Source organism: Lithobates pipiens, unplaced genomic scaffold (assembly GCF_037356315.1).
Source record: "Lithobates pipiens isolate NorthernLeopardFrog02 unplaced genomic scaffold, aLitPip1_a1.2 Scaffold_13, whole genome shotgun sequence".
NCBI lineage: Eukaryota > Metazoa > Chordata > Amphibia > Anura > Ranidae > Lithobates > Lithobates pipiens.
In genome coordinates, this window is record NW_027507718.1 from 42468006 (window position 1) to 42483874 (window position 15869).

The window sequence follows — 15869 nt, forward strand, 5'->3', positions numbered from 1 at the left end:
TTCAGTTTCCTCCTCTGCTCGATCCGGCAACCAAGTCGCATCAGTGATCTCATCATCATCATCATCATTTATTATTATTATACAGGATTTATATAGCGCCAACAGTTTACGTAGCGCTCTACAACTTGAGGGTAGACAGTACAAATACAATACACTTTAATACAGAAGGCCCTGCTCCTTACAGCTTACAATCTAAGAGGGAAGGTCAAGAGATACAAGAGGTAATAACTGGGGGGGGGGGATGTGGTGAATGAGATGATACATGTAGAGTTGTTAGGTGGGGGCCAGATAGGCTTCTCTGAAGAGATGAGTTTTCAGGGATTGTCTGAAAGTGGATAAAGTAGGAGAAAATCGGACAGATTGGGGTAGAGCATTCCAGAGGATGGGAGAGGCTCTGGAGAGGTCCTAAAGGCGAGCATGGGATGAGGTGACAAGGGAGTTTGAGAGCAGGAAGTCTGGGAGGAGCGAAGAGAACAATGAAGTTGTTATTTTGAGACTAGGTTATAGATGTAGCTGGGGGCCAGATTGTGGATGGCTTTGTAAGTTATAGTTAGTATCTTGAATTTAATTCAGTGACTGAGTGTCAACCAATGGAGGGATTGACAGAGGGGTATAGTATACGCTGAGTGGTTTGCGAGGTGGATGAGCCTCGTAGCAGCGTTCACGGTGGACTGAAGTGGGGATAGCCTATTTAGATTTAAGCCAATGAGGAGGGAGTTGCAGTAATCAAGGCGGGAGATGACCAGGGAGTGGATTAGAAGCTTTGTGGTGACATTGGTTAGGAAGGGGCGTATCTTGGAGATGTTACGGAGGTGGAGGCGGCAAATTTTGGATAGCGATAGGATGTGGTGTCGAAAGGTTAGTTCAGAGTCCAGGAATACACCTAGGACCTTGGCGTGGGGGGGGGGGGGGGGGGGGGACGCATTGATAGTTCAGCCGTTGATATAGACAGAGAAATCAGGGGAAGCAGTTGAGTTGGCAAATTTTGGATGGCGATAGGAAATGGGGTCGAAGGGTTAGTTCAGAGTACAGGATTACACCTAGGACCTTGGCGTGGGGGGACGTGTTGATAGTTGAGCTGTTGATATAGACAGAGAAACCAGGGGAAGTGGTTGAGGCGGCAAATTTTGGATAGCGATAGGATGTGGGGTCCAAAGGTTAGTTCAAAGTCCAGGGTTACACCTAGGACCTTGACGTGGGGGGACGCATTGATAGGTGAGCCGTTGATATAGACAGAGAAATCAGGGGAAGCGGTTGAGGCAGCAAATTTTGGATAGCGATAGGATGTGGGGTCGAAAGGTTAGTTCAGAGTCCAGGATTACACCTAGGACCTTGGCGTGGAGGCGCGTTGATAGTTTAGCCGCTAATATTGACAGAGAAATCAGGGGAAGTTGCACCTAAGGGAGGAAATACCATGAGCTCGGTTTTGAATAGATGAAGATCTCCATCTTCATCATTACCACTGGAGACAACTTGGCAATATGTTGCGGCTTTGGGAACATGAATGCCAATTTGTCTACCAGTGTTCCTCCCTCTCTCTAGGCTCACGTTCCTGTCACCCTCAACTTCAGAACCAACATCTGAATCCAGTAATGGCTGGGGGCGGTTAACCGGCCTGTTTTAATCGCTGCCTGTGCGAAAACCATGCCAACGTGCGCCCCCCAAAAGCTGCCAAACATGAGGAAAAAACAAAACATAGGACCACACCTCCCCTGCTTTGTACTAATGAATGAATGGAAAAAAAGACAATTGCACAGAGGACACGTGTGGTGTACAGGAAGGGAGGGGAGAGGCGAGCACACACGTGACCCATGCCCCCTCCATGCTGCTGTGTGAGGAGAGGAAGCATGCACCGGAGAAGTGGGCGGGGCCGAGTGTCGTGTGTCACGAGGTCCAGCCCCGGAGTGATTTCGCGAGATTTTCGCTTGGCGCCGTGACCCCCCATGTGAGAGAAGCAGCTCCTAGTAAACACTCCCAGGACTGCTCAGACATGGCTACCCGGCGCGTACACGACTAGACAATAACAACAACAACATCATCATCGTCAGTGTGCGAGCTTGTTCAGTGAAGCATCGCCAGCTCCGTCGGCGCAGCCTGAACTCCTGATCGCCAGGCTGTCTTTGTTTTGCTGCTGGAGGGGCGGCTGTCATTGGATGCCCTAAGACGGTAAAGCAGGTGACTTCGTGTAGACGATCGTCCGATCTGCAACGATGTGGATCCAGGTGAGGACCATAGACGGCACGGAGACCCGCACGATTGATGACCTGTCTCGGCTCACCAAGATCGAGAGCCTCCGGTTAAAGATCGAGGAGAGTTTTAACGTCAGCCCGGACAGACAGAGGCTCTTCTACCGGGGCAAACAGGTAATGTGCAGGAGACGTGCCCTGGGGGCACTGACACCGGTGTGTGTGCATTCCTACACTGCATGACAGCCAGGCCACCTACCTACAAATACCAACACCTGCCCATGCTGCACACATCTCAGATCATCCCTTTCACAATAAACACAAAACCATGCCCCCTTTTTTTATTAATCAGACATGCACATGCTTCCTTTTTTAACGTACATGATATTTCTATAGTGCCAACCTATACCATAGCGCTGTACAAAAAGGGGAGATGCTACGAACACAAGAGCATTATTTTTAACAAGATCGTCTTTCACCCCCCCGTGTTGTTTATGCTCCCCGATCGTTAAGCGTCTTTCCTAGAGAAATCCCCCTGCGATTTAATCTCATCTGCAGAATTATTATTATTATACACGATTTATATAGCGTCAACAGTTTACGCAGCGCTTTACAGCACAATTACAGTACAGTTCAATACAAAAGGTACAGGAGGGCCTTGCTCGTAGAGCTTATATCTTAAAAGGGAGGGGGGTGAATGAAATGTCGTTTGTTTGTGCCCTCTTAATGAACGGTCGGTCGTTCCTGCCTGGGGAAAAAAAAAAAAAAAAAGATTCAATAACAAGCGTGAGCCCCATTTGATGTGTGCTAGACATCTACTGTTCTACTTCCTTTCTGGAAAGGCCTAGAAGACGTAACTTGGCATGCAGACACGCAAGTACTTTGCTGGCGGAGAGGCCTGTCGTGCTCTCGGTTGAGCCTGAATAAAAAAATAAAAAACGCTCTGATACGTGAAGAAGTATTTGGTAGGCAAATGTAACGCAGACGAGTTGTTTTCATCGGATGCGTGTGTTTTTTTTTTTTTTTTTAAACAATCCGTTCACACAGTTTAGGTTTGCAAACGGTGTTCAAGGTTGTCGGTTCACGCCACTGCCTAGTACAAAGAGAGCTGGAAGGGAGCGTAGCATGGAAATAGCCTCACTTTAGACGGTGAGCCGTTAAATCCCGGCAACTTTGCCTGTCGCATTTTCAGATTTTGCTAGTTTTCTGATTGATATTTAACCTATATTGAGAATGATCTTTTATTTTTTTAATAAGAGCAGCAAGGCACATGACCGTAACCCCTAGCAACCATTCGGCATGTCTTTTCTAGTGTCGCTGCAATAGCTTGTTGTTTTGATAGACGGACTACAAATGTATATGTTTTGGAGCAGGGTTTTTTAGCTCATGTCAAATTTTATGAAGTGTAGTCCGCCTCTGATTTTCTCAAGAGCCCGCTGGAAAGCGCTATGTGCAAATAAGGATCCTGTCCTGTTAGCATTGCTCGCAGCGTGATTAAATTAGCACGCAGGAATCTGTCCACAAGCTCCAAAAGCCACTAAGCTGTGGCTTTCCCCCCCACCATGTGGCTCTCCTTTAATGAACAATGCGTTCTGAAAGACAGAATTCACATGGGCCCCCGGCTAAAGATGTGCCTTCCAACGCCATCCTCCTGGCGTACAAATTCTTTAACAGGCGAGGAGGTTCAATGCAGGTTAGTGGCCTGGTGTAGGCAAACGTCTTGTAGGCCAGCCCAAAAATAAACCCCTTGCTAAGTGCTGCAGCGGGCTTAAAGTGGTTGTAAAAGTTGAAATTATTTTTACCTTCAAGCGCTTTATGCCTGAAGGTAAAAACCTGCGTGTTGCTCCCTCCACAGCCCCGCCCAATATACTCACCTGAGCCTCTTCTCAGCAAAGTGCACAGGAGCCCTGGTTGTCTCTCTATTTTAATTGTCTGAGACACAGCACTGGCTCCCCCCTCTGTCCACCACAGCCAATGAGGCGAGAGTGGGGGGGGCAGGGCTGAGCCATGGCTCTGTCTTGTGTACATTCAGCGCAGGGCTCAGGAGTAAGCATGCGCCAGTGCTCCTACAGCAAGTGGGGACACGAGGAGAGGAGAATCCGGGCTGCTCTGTGCAAAACCATTGCACAGAGCAGTTAAGTATAATATGGTTGGTTGTTTTTTTTTTTTGTTTTTTTTATTCTCGGTACCCTATGTACCAATATACAATTAAAGTGACACTAAAGCTAAAAATGTTTTTACCTTAATGTATTCTTTGCAGCAAGCTAAAAAAAAAGTTTTCAATTTCTCTGCTCCCCCTCCACCTCCCCCCTTCCCTGTTTGAAGGGGTTAGAGAGGGGAGAATAGATCTATTGCTGTGCACGGCTGCATCTCTTCTCTTTTCCTCTTCACACAGCAATCAAAGGAAGTGGGGGCGGGGCTAAGTCCTGCTTTGTAAATTCATGGAACCCGGCTCCTTGGACACACAGCTTGGGAGTGTGCAGACACTGTGTGCCTCCATAGCAAACCGCTTGCTATGGGGACATGTCAAGATGGGGAGGAGCCAGGATCGGGGTTGCTCTGTGCAATACCACAATGCCGCACAGGTGAGTATAACACTTTTTGGTTTCATAAAAAAAAAAAAAAAAAATTGACTTTTGGTAACACTTTAAATTTACCTCTGTTGCAGAAAAATTTACTTTTATGGCAGTAATTGGGCATTAATGCTTAAAGGCGGCTTTAAAATTCAGTGCCCGTGTGAACTTAAAAGGCCAAGTTCACTTTTTTACTTTCCAATCAATCTCTTCTACGTACTTTAATCTGTTGCAAAAAAAAAAGAAAAAAGAAGGTCTCTTTGAATTTTAGAAGAAGGACTTGCCTTAGTCCCTGATGAGTATTATACAATGGTTCATGACTTCCTTGTATATAGATTTGGGACATAAAAACTACACATGAAGCAGTTCACCAGCTGACCTCATTAGTACACACACCCTGTACCCATCAACTGTGTTTGCATGGCATCACCAGCATCCCTCCAGGCATGCATTTGCCTGGCTTGTCAATGTAGGCTGCCACAGCTGCTATATTTGAATGACATCTCCAGCATCCCTCCAGACTGGTCCGGGCCACATGCTAAACTTTCTTGGACCGTATGCGGCCCGTGGGCTGCACACCCTTGGTGTAGCGCAGAGTGAACTGATTGATAGGTGGGTCCTCCTATTCCATGATTTTGGTAAATCTAAAAGAGATGCTGGGGATGCCGTGCAAACGTAGTTGTGCAGGGTATGTGTACTGAGGTCAGCTGGTGAACTGCTTCCTGTATTTAACCGTTTTCACATCCCAAGTCTACATACCAGGAGGTCATGAACTTTTCTATGGAACACACCAGGGGTTAAGGTATGGCACGGTTCTAAAAATCAAAGAAAACCTTATCACTTGTTATGGGGCTGTGCTCATTTTGTCTAGGGGAAAGGAGAAACAGTTTTACTTAATCGTTCATTCTCCAGGCGTCCTCACAACCACTGCAGGGCTATGAATCCTACTTTGGTCCTGATGTCAGAATCCTAGACTGGTGGTGCGTGGGAGTGCAGACACTGCAAGGACTGGTCTAGCTGTGGAGAATTGGGTATGTATATCATCTTTTATTGTTCTTCTAGACCAGGGGTCTACAAACTTTCTAAGGAAAGAGACAGTTTACTGTGCTTCAGGCTTTGGGGGGGGGGGGGGGGGGGGGGCTGAAGGACAGACTATGGCCAATGGGAGTAAAACATTGCTGTGGCATCTGTGCCACATCATTAGTTGTAATGGGAGAAGTAGTGTCCCATTGTTGATATAAATAAGTAGAGAATAGTACCCCATTGATGGTGTTAGTAGGGGGAATGGTGCTCCATCATTGGATCCAGTTGGTGGAGTAGTGCACTGAGGGCCAGATAAAGGCAAGCAAAGGGCCACATCCAGACCCCGGGCTGCAGTTTGGAGACCACTGCTCCTAGACATAAAAAAGAAATTAACCCTTGCAGTGTGGGCACAGTGGTGTTGGACGCACTGAGTTTTTTGCACAGTGCTAAAATGGCAAATTAGCACTTCTGGCGCAACTATGCCTTAAAAGATAAGTATGTTTTTTTTTTTTGTGTTCCAGAATCCTACTTAACCTAGGTGGATGCATCACTGGTCCCCTGCTGGCTCTAAGACTGAGAACTGAGCAACCAAACATCGCTGATCGCTCAGTTCTCAGAGCTCTCTGCTCCCTACCCCCTCTCACTCACTGGGACTCGGGGCTGAGTGGGTGGGAGCGGGTGGCTCAGGCTCCTAGCGGCTCTGTGATGTCGACCAACAGCAGGCTTCAGCCTGCACTCCTGTCACCCACAAAAGTACAGCCAAATGAGCTTTCACTGTACTTCTCCTTTAAACACACTACAAATGCCTTAGGTGCATATATGGCATGTTGTAGTAGAAGTGAATGGAGGCAGTGGCAAAGCATCCACACCTGCCCAACTCTGCATATAGTGGTGTTTTTGCAGCACCACAATGTAAAGCAATGCTGAAGCTGATGGGTGCACACCTCCCATCATCTCCATATTTTAACAACTGTAACTGGCATTAATAGGCGCCTATCTGGTATCTGGAAAATATAAACAACTTCTTGTGTCCTAGATCCTTTTTTTTCCCCCTTGCTTCTAGTGGGTTCAGCCACTTGCCGTGTTTTGAATTTCTAATTGGATCCTGAGTGCACAGAATTCTAAATGCATCTAAGGCTTCATGTACGCAGGATGTTTAACCTCTCCTGAACGATTTAACTTGACAGCTAGAAACCAGCGTCTAAAAACGTCTGTTTAGCCGTGTTTACATGTCGCGTTTAGCTACGTTTGCATCTAGAAGCATTTGTAAAACAAAAAAAAAAAAATATATATTTTTTGTTAAAATGCAAAAATGTCTGTAACCGAAACGCTGCTAAACGCAAGTTACCACATTTAGCAGCGTTTACAAGCTGTTACAGGCATTTGGCATTTCAAATGCCTCTGAACATTCGTCTGAACCCGTTTTTTTTTGCCGTCCAAAAAAGGCTTCTAAACTCAACTGCCTAGAAACGACTATAAACGACCCTGTGTACATGTACTGATAAGATAACATAGATGAGGGTTCAGGGGCAGCTGAAAAAAAGCCCAACTGCTGCAAAATGTCGGTTTCCCAGCAGCAGTGTACATGAGGTCTAAACTGACCGTACCTAAATAAACCGTGTCCATCGGCTCCCTTCTAAAATCATTACTTGCCTTTAGAAACGTCCTCTGAGTGCATATAAATGCAGAGCTGAGTGTCCGCGTGAATGAGGCCTTAGAAACGCATACCATGTACTCACTTTTAAAGCTCACGAGAACGAGGCCTAAACGACAACAAAAGGCCTATGACCACTTTGATTCTGTCTATCTTCTAAATAAACCATGCAGTGTACAAAATTGATTTATATATGTCATAAATATGTCCCATTCTGTTTAGTAAATAAAGTGTAAATTGGCCATTTCCCTCTAGTTTGGTGTGATCTGTGTGTCAGTGGAATGTGTGTTTTTTTTTTTTTTTTTTGTCTGTTTTCTAAATGTCTTTCCTCTTTGGTTTGAGTATTAAAGATCACATGGTGATTTAACTGAAACCTGGAAGTTGGCTGGATTTATTTTTTGGAATGTTTATTATGAGTTTCTAATTGGTCTCTGAGAGGATGTGATTTTATTTTTTCTGTGGAGAAATTTGGTCGTGGACGGTGTTTTTCCTGTGCTTCTTTTTTATCTGCAGTCTATTTTGTTTTTCTCGTGTGTTGCAGTCTGCACAATTCATGAAAGGCATCTGGCGTAGTATGGCTTCCCGCCCCCTCGCATTACAGCATGTTTTGGTTCTGTGATCACAATACTGCTCTGTTTGGTTACTCAAACTTTCATCTGATGCATGGGAAGTAGTAGTTGTCATTTTATTTTCCTCCCTGTTTATGTGGACATGCTTTAATAATCATGATAAATTCTTGTTTAGGGCACTGGGAACGTAGTCATAGTATACCCCCATAGATAGAATATTTTATTTGTAATGCGGTTTTTGTATTTATTTTTTGCCTGTTTGTACCAGCAATTTTTAGTACAGGAACAGAATCGTACATTTTTAGCACCATATACTTTTTAAATGGAATTGCCTGGGGGGAAAAAAAAACCCGTTGACATTTTTTTTTTTTCCTCTCAAGTATTGTTTAAGGAACTCCAATTAAAGTGGTTTGTAAACCCTTACATATACCCAGTTCAGTGACTGGCCTCAGATGATACACAGGCATATAACAAATTCTCCCACATGCTGTAAGTTGCACCTGTCTATCTGCAATCTTTATTCCACAGCAATTTAGTGTCACACCTGTATAAGGTATTTACTGGCAGAAAAAAAAGTTTTACTATCCAAAGTTAAAACAACAAGGGCAGAAGATTTAATAGATGGAATGTTGAAAAAAATTACTCAAGTTCCGCTTTAGTCAATTGGGCCAAAATGCTCAATTATGCCCCATAGAAGCTCATGCACTTTTTTGAGCTCCATGCAACAGAGGACACATGGACACAATGCTCATATGTGAACAAACCCATTGGGAATAATGGGATTCTTCATCTTGTTGCACTTTGGGAATTATATGACAAAAATCTCAGGTGTGAGTGAGAAATTGCCTCAGTTTTAAGGGACTCTAGTTTAAATGACACTTACTGAACAGGTTTTCTACTACATTATACAGGGCCAGTCACCTGGTGGACCTTTAATTGAAAGGGTATGTAAAACCATAGGCGATGTATGTTTCTACAGGTTACCAGTTTTTGAGTTAGAGGAGGTCTAAGGGCCAGAATTATTGCTCTCGCTCGAACTATCGTGGTGATAACTCACATGCGTGGTTTGAACACCATTTTTTTTCTTATGCGTTCACTTCTGCGCGCAAGCTCGTTTGAACGGGGCGCTTTTAATTATTATTATTATTTTTTTTTTGACACTTTAAAAAAATAATAATAATAATGATTTGGGTCACTTTTATTCCTATTACAAGGAATGTAAACAACCCTTGTAATAGAAAAAAGCATGACAGGTCCTCTTAAATATGAGATCTGGGATCAAAAAGACCTCAGATCTCCTCATATTTACACTAAAATGCCATGGAACCAAGCAGGGGCCAACTCCCCCTAAGTTGGCAGCCAGTCATCCACGGGGTTCGGTGAGCACAGTGGGAGGGGGGTAGGCACCTCTCCTGCCACTGATAAGTGATCTTGCGGTGAATCTGCCGCAGAGAACACTTTTTTTACCTTAAAGAGAAACGCACAGCATTCCTGATAATACCGGGGTTATGGCAGCTAGCTGCTGCCATAACACTTGTATTTAGCATCAAAGTACTGACGTACAGGAATGTCGTTTTGTGTGAAGTGGTTAAACTAATGTTTTTATGTAAGTCTCTATTGCAAAGTTAATTTTTATTTATTTTTTTGTCAGTAAAGCCGGCCATAGATGGATCGAATCTCTCAGCTGGTTCAGCAGGGACTGACCCAAGATTTGATCATCTATAGATGAATTGTTCCCAAGTCGATCTGTTGGGTACGACCAGCCTGTTGGATTTTTAGCAAGCGGTTATTGCCAGTGGCTATAGCCTCCAGCAACTGTGTTCTGTTGGCAGGGACAGCTCCTTGTGCACCCTGCCAGGAGAACACAGTAGCTTTGCGGGAAGGATTCCCCCATTACCACTGACTGTTGGGGGAATTAAAAGATTTTCTTTCCTGCACCATCTATGGCTGGCTTAGCAGCACTTTATGTTTCGGGTTGACAATTGTAAACCGCTGTCTCGAAATTAGCAGCAGCGTTGTCGCCCTACTTTGTGTACTCCTTTTGACTGATGAGGTCTACCAGATAGGCAGTCCAAAGGCTAACTAAATGAGGTCACACAACCAGATGACAACAATACTTCTAATTGTCAGGCAGGGGTTAGGGCTATCGACCAGCAGCAGAAAGCGCTATTGGGATGGCAGGATCTTCAGCTAAAATACACTGCAATGGATTTGCAAGAACATTTGCGTGAGAGAACTGTATACAGTGAGGTCTAATGCCAAGCATAAGAATAGATTTAGAGTTTACATACACTTTAGTTTCTATTACTTTGTTATGCAGTGTCTCTAGACATTAGCACTAATGCTATATTTCCTTCAGCTCTCTTTGTTGAAATAACACATGATGTGTAAGGCGGCATTAGTGCCACCACGTCAGCATTGCTACTTTTATTGTTGAGGCTCATTCACAGGTGCATTAAAAAAAAAAAAACTGTGTTTTAGATGCATATTTTCTGCATTAAAGGCTTTTGCTGGCAGAGTTATAAGATCCTGCATAAAATATATGCTCAAAGTACTCACGTTTACATGCAAAAAATCTGCAGATCTTCATGCAGCGCACATTCACCTATGTAGAGGCAGCTGTATGTAAGGGCTCATTGATTTACTATAGTGCTGCATTCAGATGCATACAAAACTATCTGCTGTGTGCATCTAAACAGTTATTTTTATTTTTTTCTGCCTGTGTGAATGAGCTCCTAGGCGTCCCACCTTTTTCAGCATAGGAATTCCTCTGCTGGTTTTATTCATCCCCCCCCCCCACCCCCCATAGTAGCAGCATGTGTGCTGTAATCCTGAAGGCAGCAAAACAGTACTGCAGTCAAGCTGCAAAGCCAAGTAGCAATTTATTCTGTTTTATTTATTCAGGATTATATTCTAATCGGCAAACATAACAGCTACTGTTAAACTATTTTAATGTCATAATTATTAAAATTGCATGTTGATCTTACAAAGAGACCATAGAGAAGAGGCTTAAAATAAAGGGGACTTGAGATAAAATTGCTAACCTTTAATCTCCCATAACTGAATTTTATTTGCCATCTGCAAGCTTTTTTTTAATGTATAAGTAATGCTTAACCAAAACCTTTTTTGCTTGCATATGACCATTAACATTTCTGTGTTTAAATGTTGAAGAATCTGTCCTTCCTGTTGTACACATGTTCTGCCTTGACATTCTCAACATCATTGGGATGCCGATGAGGAAATCTAAATTCTGAGATGGCGTTGTCACTTCTCTGCCATTCATAACCCTGCGAGAAGAACGTGTCTCGTTTCAATAAACGGGCCGTGATTTTCTGTGGCCATGTCTGGGATTATGCAGCAGTGAAGCCTTCGGGGGAACATGGCGCTGAATTACAGTAGCGGGCAAAATTTGTAAGGGCTGTGTTGAAGTTAAAGTAGACGTAAACTCTCACTGGATAAAATCTAATTAGCTAAAGCCTCATGTATCCTAAACCGTTGCCATTTTTCTTATTTTAAGAAATACAATTTTCATTTTTTTAAATCCTGTCTTGCATCTCGGCGCTGTTGATCTGCTCAAGCTTCTTCTGTCTACATGTACCCATTTTAGATTTTACTGCACATACATTCTTAGTTTGTAATGAGGAACATCCCTGCTCAGTGAGTGTCGACACCATCACTTGTAGTCTCTTAACAGCCCTCACAAATCATAGCAACAACGGGGGTCAGTGGAAAGACGGGGACGGAGCATTGTCACCATACAACAGTAATTGCTTGAACAATTACTGTGGAATGCTCTACCCCGCTATGTCCGACTATCTTCTACTTGCACTTTTCAAAGATCCCTGAAAACTCATCTCTTCAGGGAAGCCTATCTAGACCCCACCTAACTATATTTATTTATTTTCTCCATCAGCACTTCCCCCACAGTTATTACCTCTTTATCTCTTGACCTTCCCTCTTAGATTGTAAGCTCTTAAGGAGTAGAGCACTCTGATTCCTAGTGTATTGTCTACCCTCAAGTTGTAAAGCCCTGCATTAACTGTCGGCCCTATATAAATCCTGTATAATCTTGTTATGGACCTCAATGGCATGACCAGCGGGTATTTAAAAAAAAAAAAAAAAAACTGCAGTTTTAAAGATATTGAAAATTACTTTTTGTACTAACAAAAGTATGCCTAAGATAATAAAAATTGGGTTTCCATAGAATATAATTGCCCCCAGCATTAACTGCTTTCCGTCCAGCGTACATATGTAAACGTCCTGGATGAGAAGCTGTATTACCATGATCATAGCTGCAGCCATGATTCTTCTTCCCCTTCCTTTTTTTTTTTTTTTCCCTGGCAATCCGCTTTCAGGTAAAAGTTATCTACAGTTGCCCAGTCACTTTTTACAGGGCTCAAAAGGCTTCACCCATTCAACTGGGGAGCCTGGGACTGCTGCATATGGTCAGATCGCCTACCAACTGTAATGAATGAAACCGGAAGTGACCAGAATTTCGGTGCTGGCCAGAAAGCAGCTGAAACCAATTTCTGTTTGATCTTCTTCCTTTTGAGGTCAGAGGAGGAGTTATCAGAGATGTAATAATAGACCGCAGATCTCTCCATAAAAAGGACCAGTCGCTGTCAACACTATTATAGCAATAAAGTTGACTGAAAGAAATGTAAAGTCTAAAAAAAAAAAAAAAATTCTGAAAATCTGCATTTGATAAACAGCTTCACAGATAAAATGGAACATAAAAAAAATGCCAACAACCACGATTTAATTTTCCAGCTGGTTAAACAAAAAATTAAAAAGGGGTCACATAATGACTAAAAATGAAAGCAGTATAGACCCATTTGCAAGCCATATTCAAGCCTATAAGAATGTGACTAACACAACTTTACTGGAAAATTTTCCACATTTTGTCAAAAATTATACAAAAAAAAAAAACTTCTGCATTGCTAGATCGTTTTTGGAAAAATGGTTTGAACATCATTTATAGAAATTGAACTATTAAGATATTCATGTGCTTTTAGGAGGGTAATTGAAATGTAGTATCCCAGGCAATAAATCAGGTGTTCAGCCCTGATCAGGTGTTCAAAATCTGTGGGTTGGACCTTCATTGTTTAAAGAATTTGTGAGATTTTGGTAACCTTTCTTTTGAACATAATTCTGTTGAAGTACTATATGGCCTTTTCAGCAATTTCTAATAAACCTATTCAGTGCAGTTCTTAAGACTCTTTTCACACTATATGCTCTGGGGCTACACTCTCGGCTATTTCCAGCACAGCCCCTATGCATAGATGAGGCAAAATGCCACTTTAATTTAGACTCTGCCTGCTTGCACTACAGTGAGATTAATTGTTGCATGAGGTGTGGCTTTTTTAGCGCTATCACTGCTCATTTACAACCTCTAGCCTCTCGATCACACTTGGCCACACCTAGTCCTGCCCACTGTTTGTGGTTTGATAGCATTGCCTTGGTTTTGGCTTGATCTGAGAAGCAGTGTGTGTGCATAGACACTATATTGTCAGAAGTATTGGAGCTCATGAATTTTAATGGCATCCCAGTCTTAGTCTGTAGGGTTCAATATTGAGTTGGCCCACCCTTTGCAGCTATAACAGCTTCAACTATTCTGGGAAAGCTGTCTACAAGGTTTAGGAGTGTCTCTATAGGATTGGTTGACCATTCTTCCAGGCCTTTTTGTCCAAAAAGTCCGGATTGCAGTTTCCACTCCAATTCATCCCAAAGGTGTTCTATCTTGTTGAGGTCGGGACTCTGTGCTGGCCGGTCAAGTTCCTCCACGCCAAACTCACTCATCCATGTCTATATGGACCTTGCTTTGTTCAGTGGTCCAAATCATTTGGTGAAGCTTTGGATTATGTTGTGGGGTTTTTTCAGGGGTTGGGCTTGGCCCCCTGGTTCCAGTGAAGGGAACTCTTAAGGCATCAGCATACCAACACATTTTGGGAAATTTCATGCTCCCAACTTAGTGGGAACAGTTTGGGGGTGGCCCCTTCTTGTTCCAACATGACTGCGCCCCAGTGCACAAAACAACATCCACAAAGACATGGATTAGTGAGTTTGGGGTGGAGGAACTTGAATGGCCTGCACAGAGTCTTGACCCTAACATGATCACCTTTTGGGATCAATTAGAGTGAAGACTTGGGAGACTGCGAGCCAGGCCTTCCCGTCCAACATCATTGCCTGACCTCACAAATGCGCTTCTGGAAGAATGGTCAAAAAATCCCAAACCTTGTGCGCAGCCTTCCCAGAAGTTGAAGCTGTTAAAGCTGCAAAGTATGGGCCAACTCGATATTGAATCGAACCCTACAGACTAAGGCTTTTGACAATATAGTGTATGTGTGTGTGTGTAATAAATATAATATACACTAGTGATTTTGGCCTGATACAGTGACACAAAGGGGTTTGAATGGCTATTAAAGGTAACCATCCTCACCTGTGGTGTGTGTGTGTGTGTGTGTGGTCGTCAATGAGTTTCTGGACTCCTGACAGACCCTCGCATCTTTCATCCAGTGCTACAGTGACGATTCTGAGTCATGGGAAAAGCAAAAGAATTGTTAGTATCTCTGGGAAAAGGTAGTTGACCTGTATAAAAAGATATCCAAGGAATTGAGAACGCCAATCAGCAGTGTTCAAACTCTAATCAAGAAGTAGAAATTGAGGGGTTCTGTTGAAACCAAACCACGGTCAGGTAGACCAACTAAAATTTCAGCCACAGCTGCCAAGAAAATTTGCAAAGGAAAAACCCACAAATAACTAAAGGTGAAATACAGGACTCTCTGAAAACGTGGTGTGGCTGTTTCACAATGCGCAATAAGGAGGGACGTGAAGAAAGATGGGCTGCATGGTTGAGTCGCCAGAAGAAAGCCATTACTAGGCAAATGCCACAAAGTATCCCACTTATAATACGCCAAACGGCACAGAGACCCGCCTCAAACCTTGTGGCACAAAGTCATTTGGAGTGATGTGGCCAAAAAGCTACATTTTGGTCTCAACCATAAACGCTATATTTGGAGAGCAGTCAACAAGGCCTATGAAGAAAGATACAGAGGTGGATCGCTACAAAGATGCAGGAAGTTTGGTCAAAATTGTTGGCAAGACGAGTGCAGTATGTTTCCAAAAAATAGTGGAGGAACATTTGCATTCATCAGCCAGGAACCTGTGCATGGGGTATACTGGGACATTCCAATATGACAATGATCCAAAACGCAAGGCCAAATCGACCCGTCGTTGGCTACAGCAGAATAGGTTGAAGGTTCTGGAGTGGCCATCGCAGACTCCTGACCTCAATATCATTGAGCCACTCTGGGGAGATCTCAAACATGCAGTTCATGCAAGACAGCCCAAGAATTTACAGGAACTGGAGGCTTTTTTCCAAGAGGAATGGGCAGCTTTACCATCTGAGAAGATAAAAAGCCTCATCCACAAATACCACAAAAGACCTCAAGCTGTCATTGATGTTAAAGGGGGCAATGCACGGCATTAAAAACTGGGGTAAGTCATTATGATTTAAAAAGAGTGAACTCAATTGATGATAAATGGCTTCAGCCAAACACTAACCGTTTAATGAAAAATGTTTTGTGTTATTCATATTCTCTGAAAAGAAACCAAGAAATTCTGCCTGGGTATATAAACTTATGAGCACAAGTGTGTGTGTGTGTGTGTGTGTGTGTGTGTGTGTGTGTGTGTATATAATATATATTCATTTTTGCTAAGTATCTCTCAAAAGTGAGTACGTTGCTCATATTTTATTATACCTTTTCATGTGACAACACTAAAGAAATTTACACTTTGCTACAATGTAAAGTAGTGATTGTACATTTGCTGTCCCCTCAAAATAACTCAACACAGCCATTAATGT

The 15869-nt window shown here is 43.2% G+C and overlaps 1 protein-coding gene across 1 annotated transcript in view; it reads left to right on the plus strand.

Annotated features, from left to right (window-relative positions):
* Positions 1 to 1868: 1868 nt before the first annotated feature.
* Positions 1869 to 15869, plus strand: part of UHRF2 (ubiquitin like with PHD and ring finger domains 2) — a 143670-nt gene continuing 129669 nt past the window's right edge. The window contains exon 1 of the mRNA XM_077475054.1: positions 1869 to 2363. Within this exon, the coding sequence (XP_077331180.1) occupies positions 2211 to 2363 (153 nt within the window). The 5' untranslated portion in view covers positions 1869 to 2210. The remainder of the gene's footprint in view (positions 2364 to 15869) is intronic.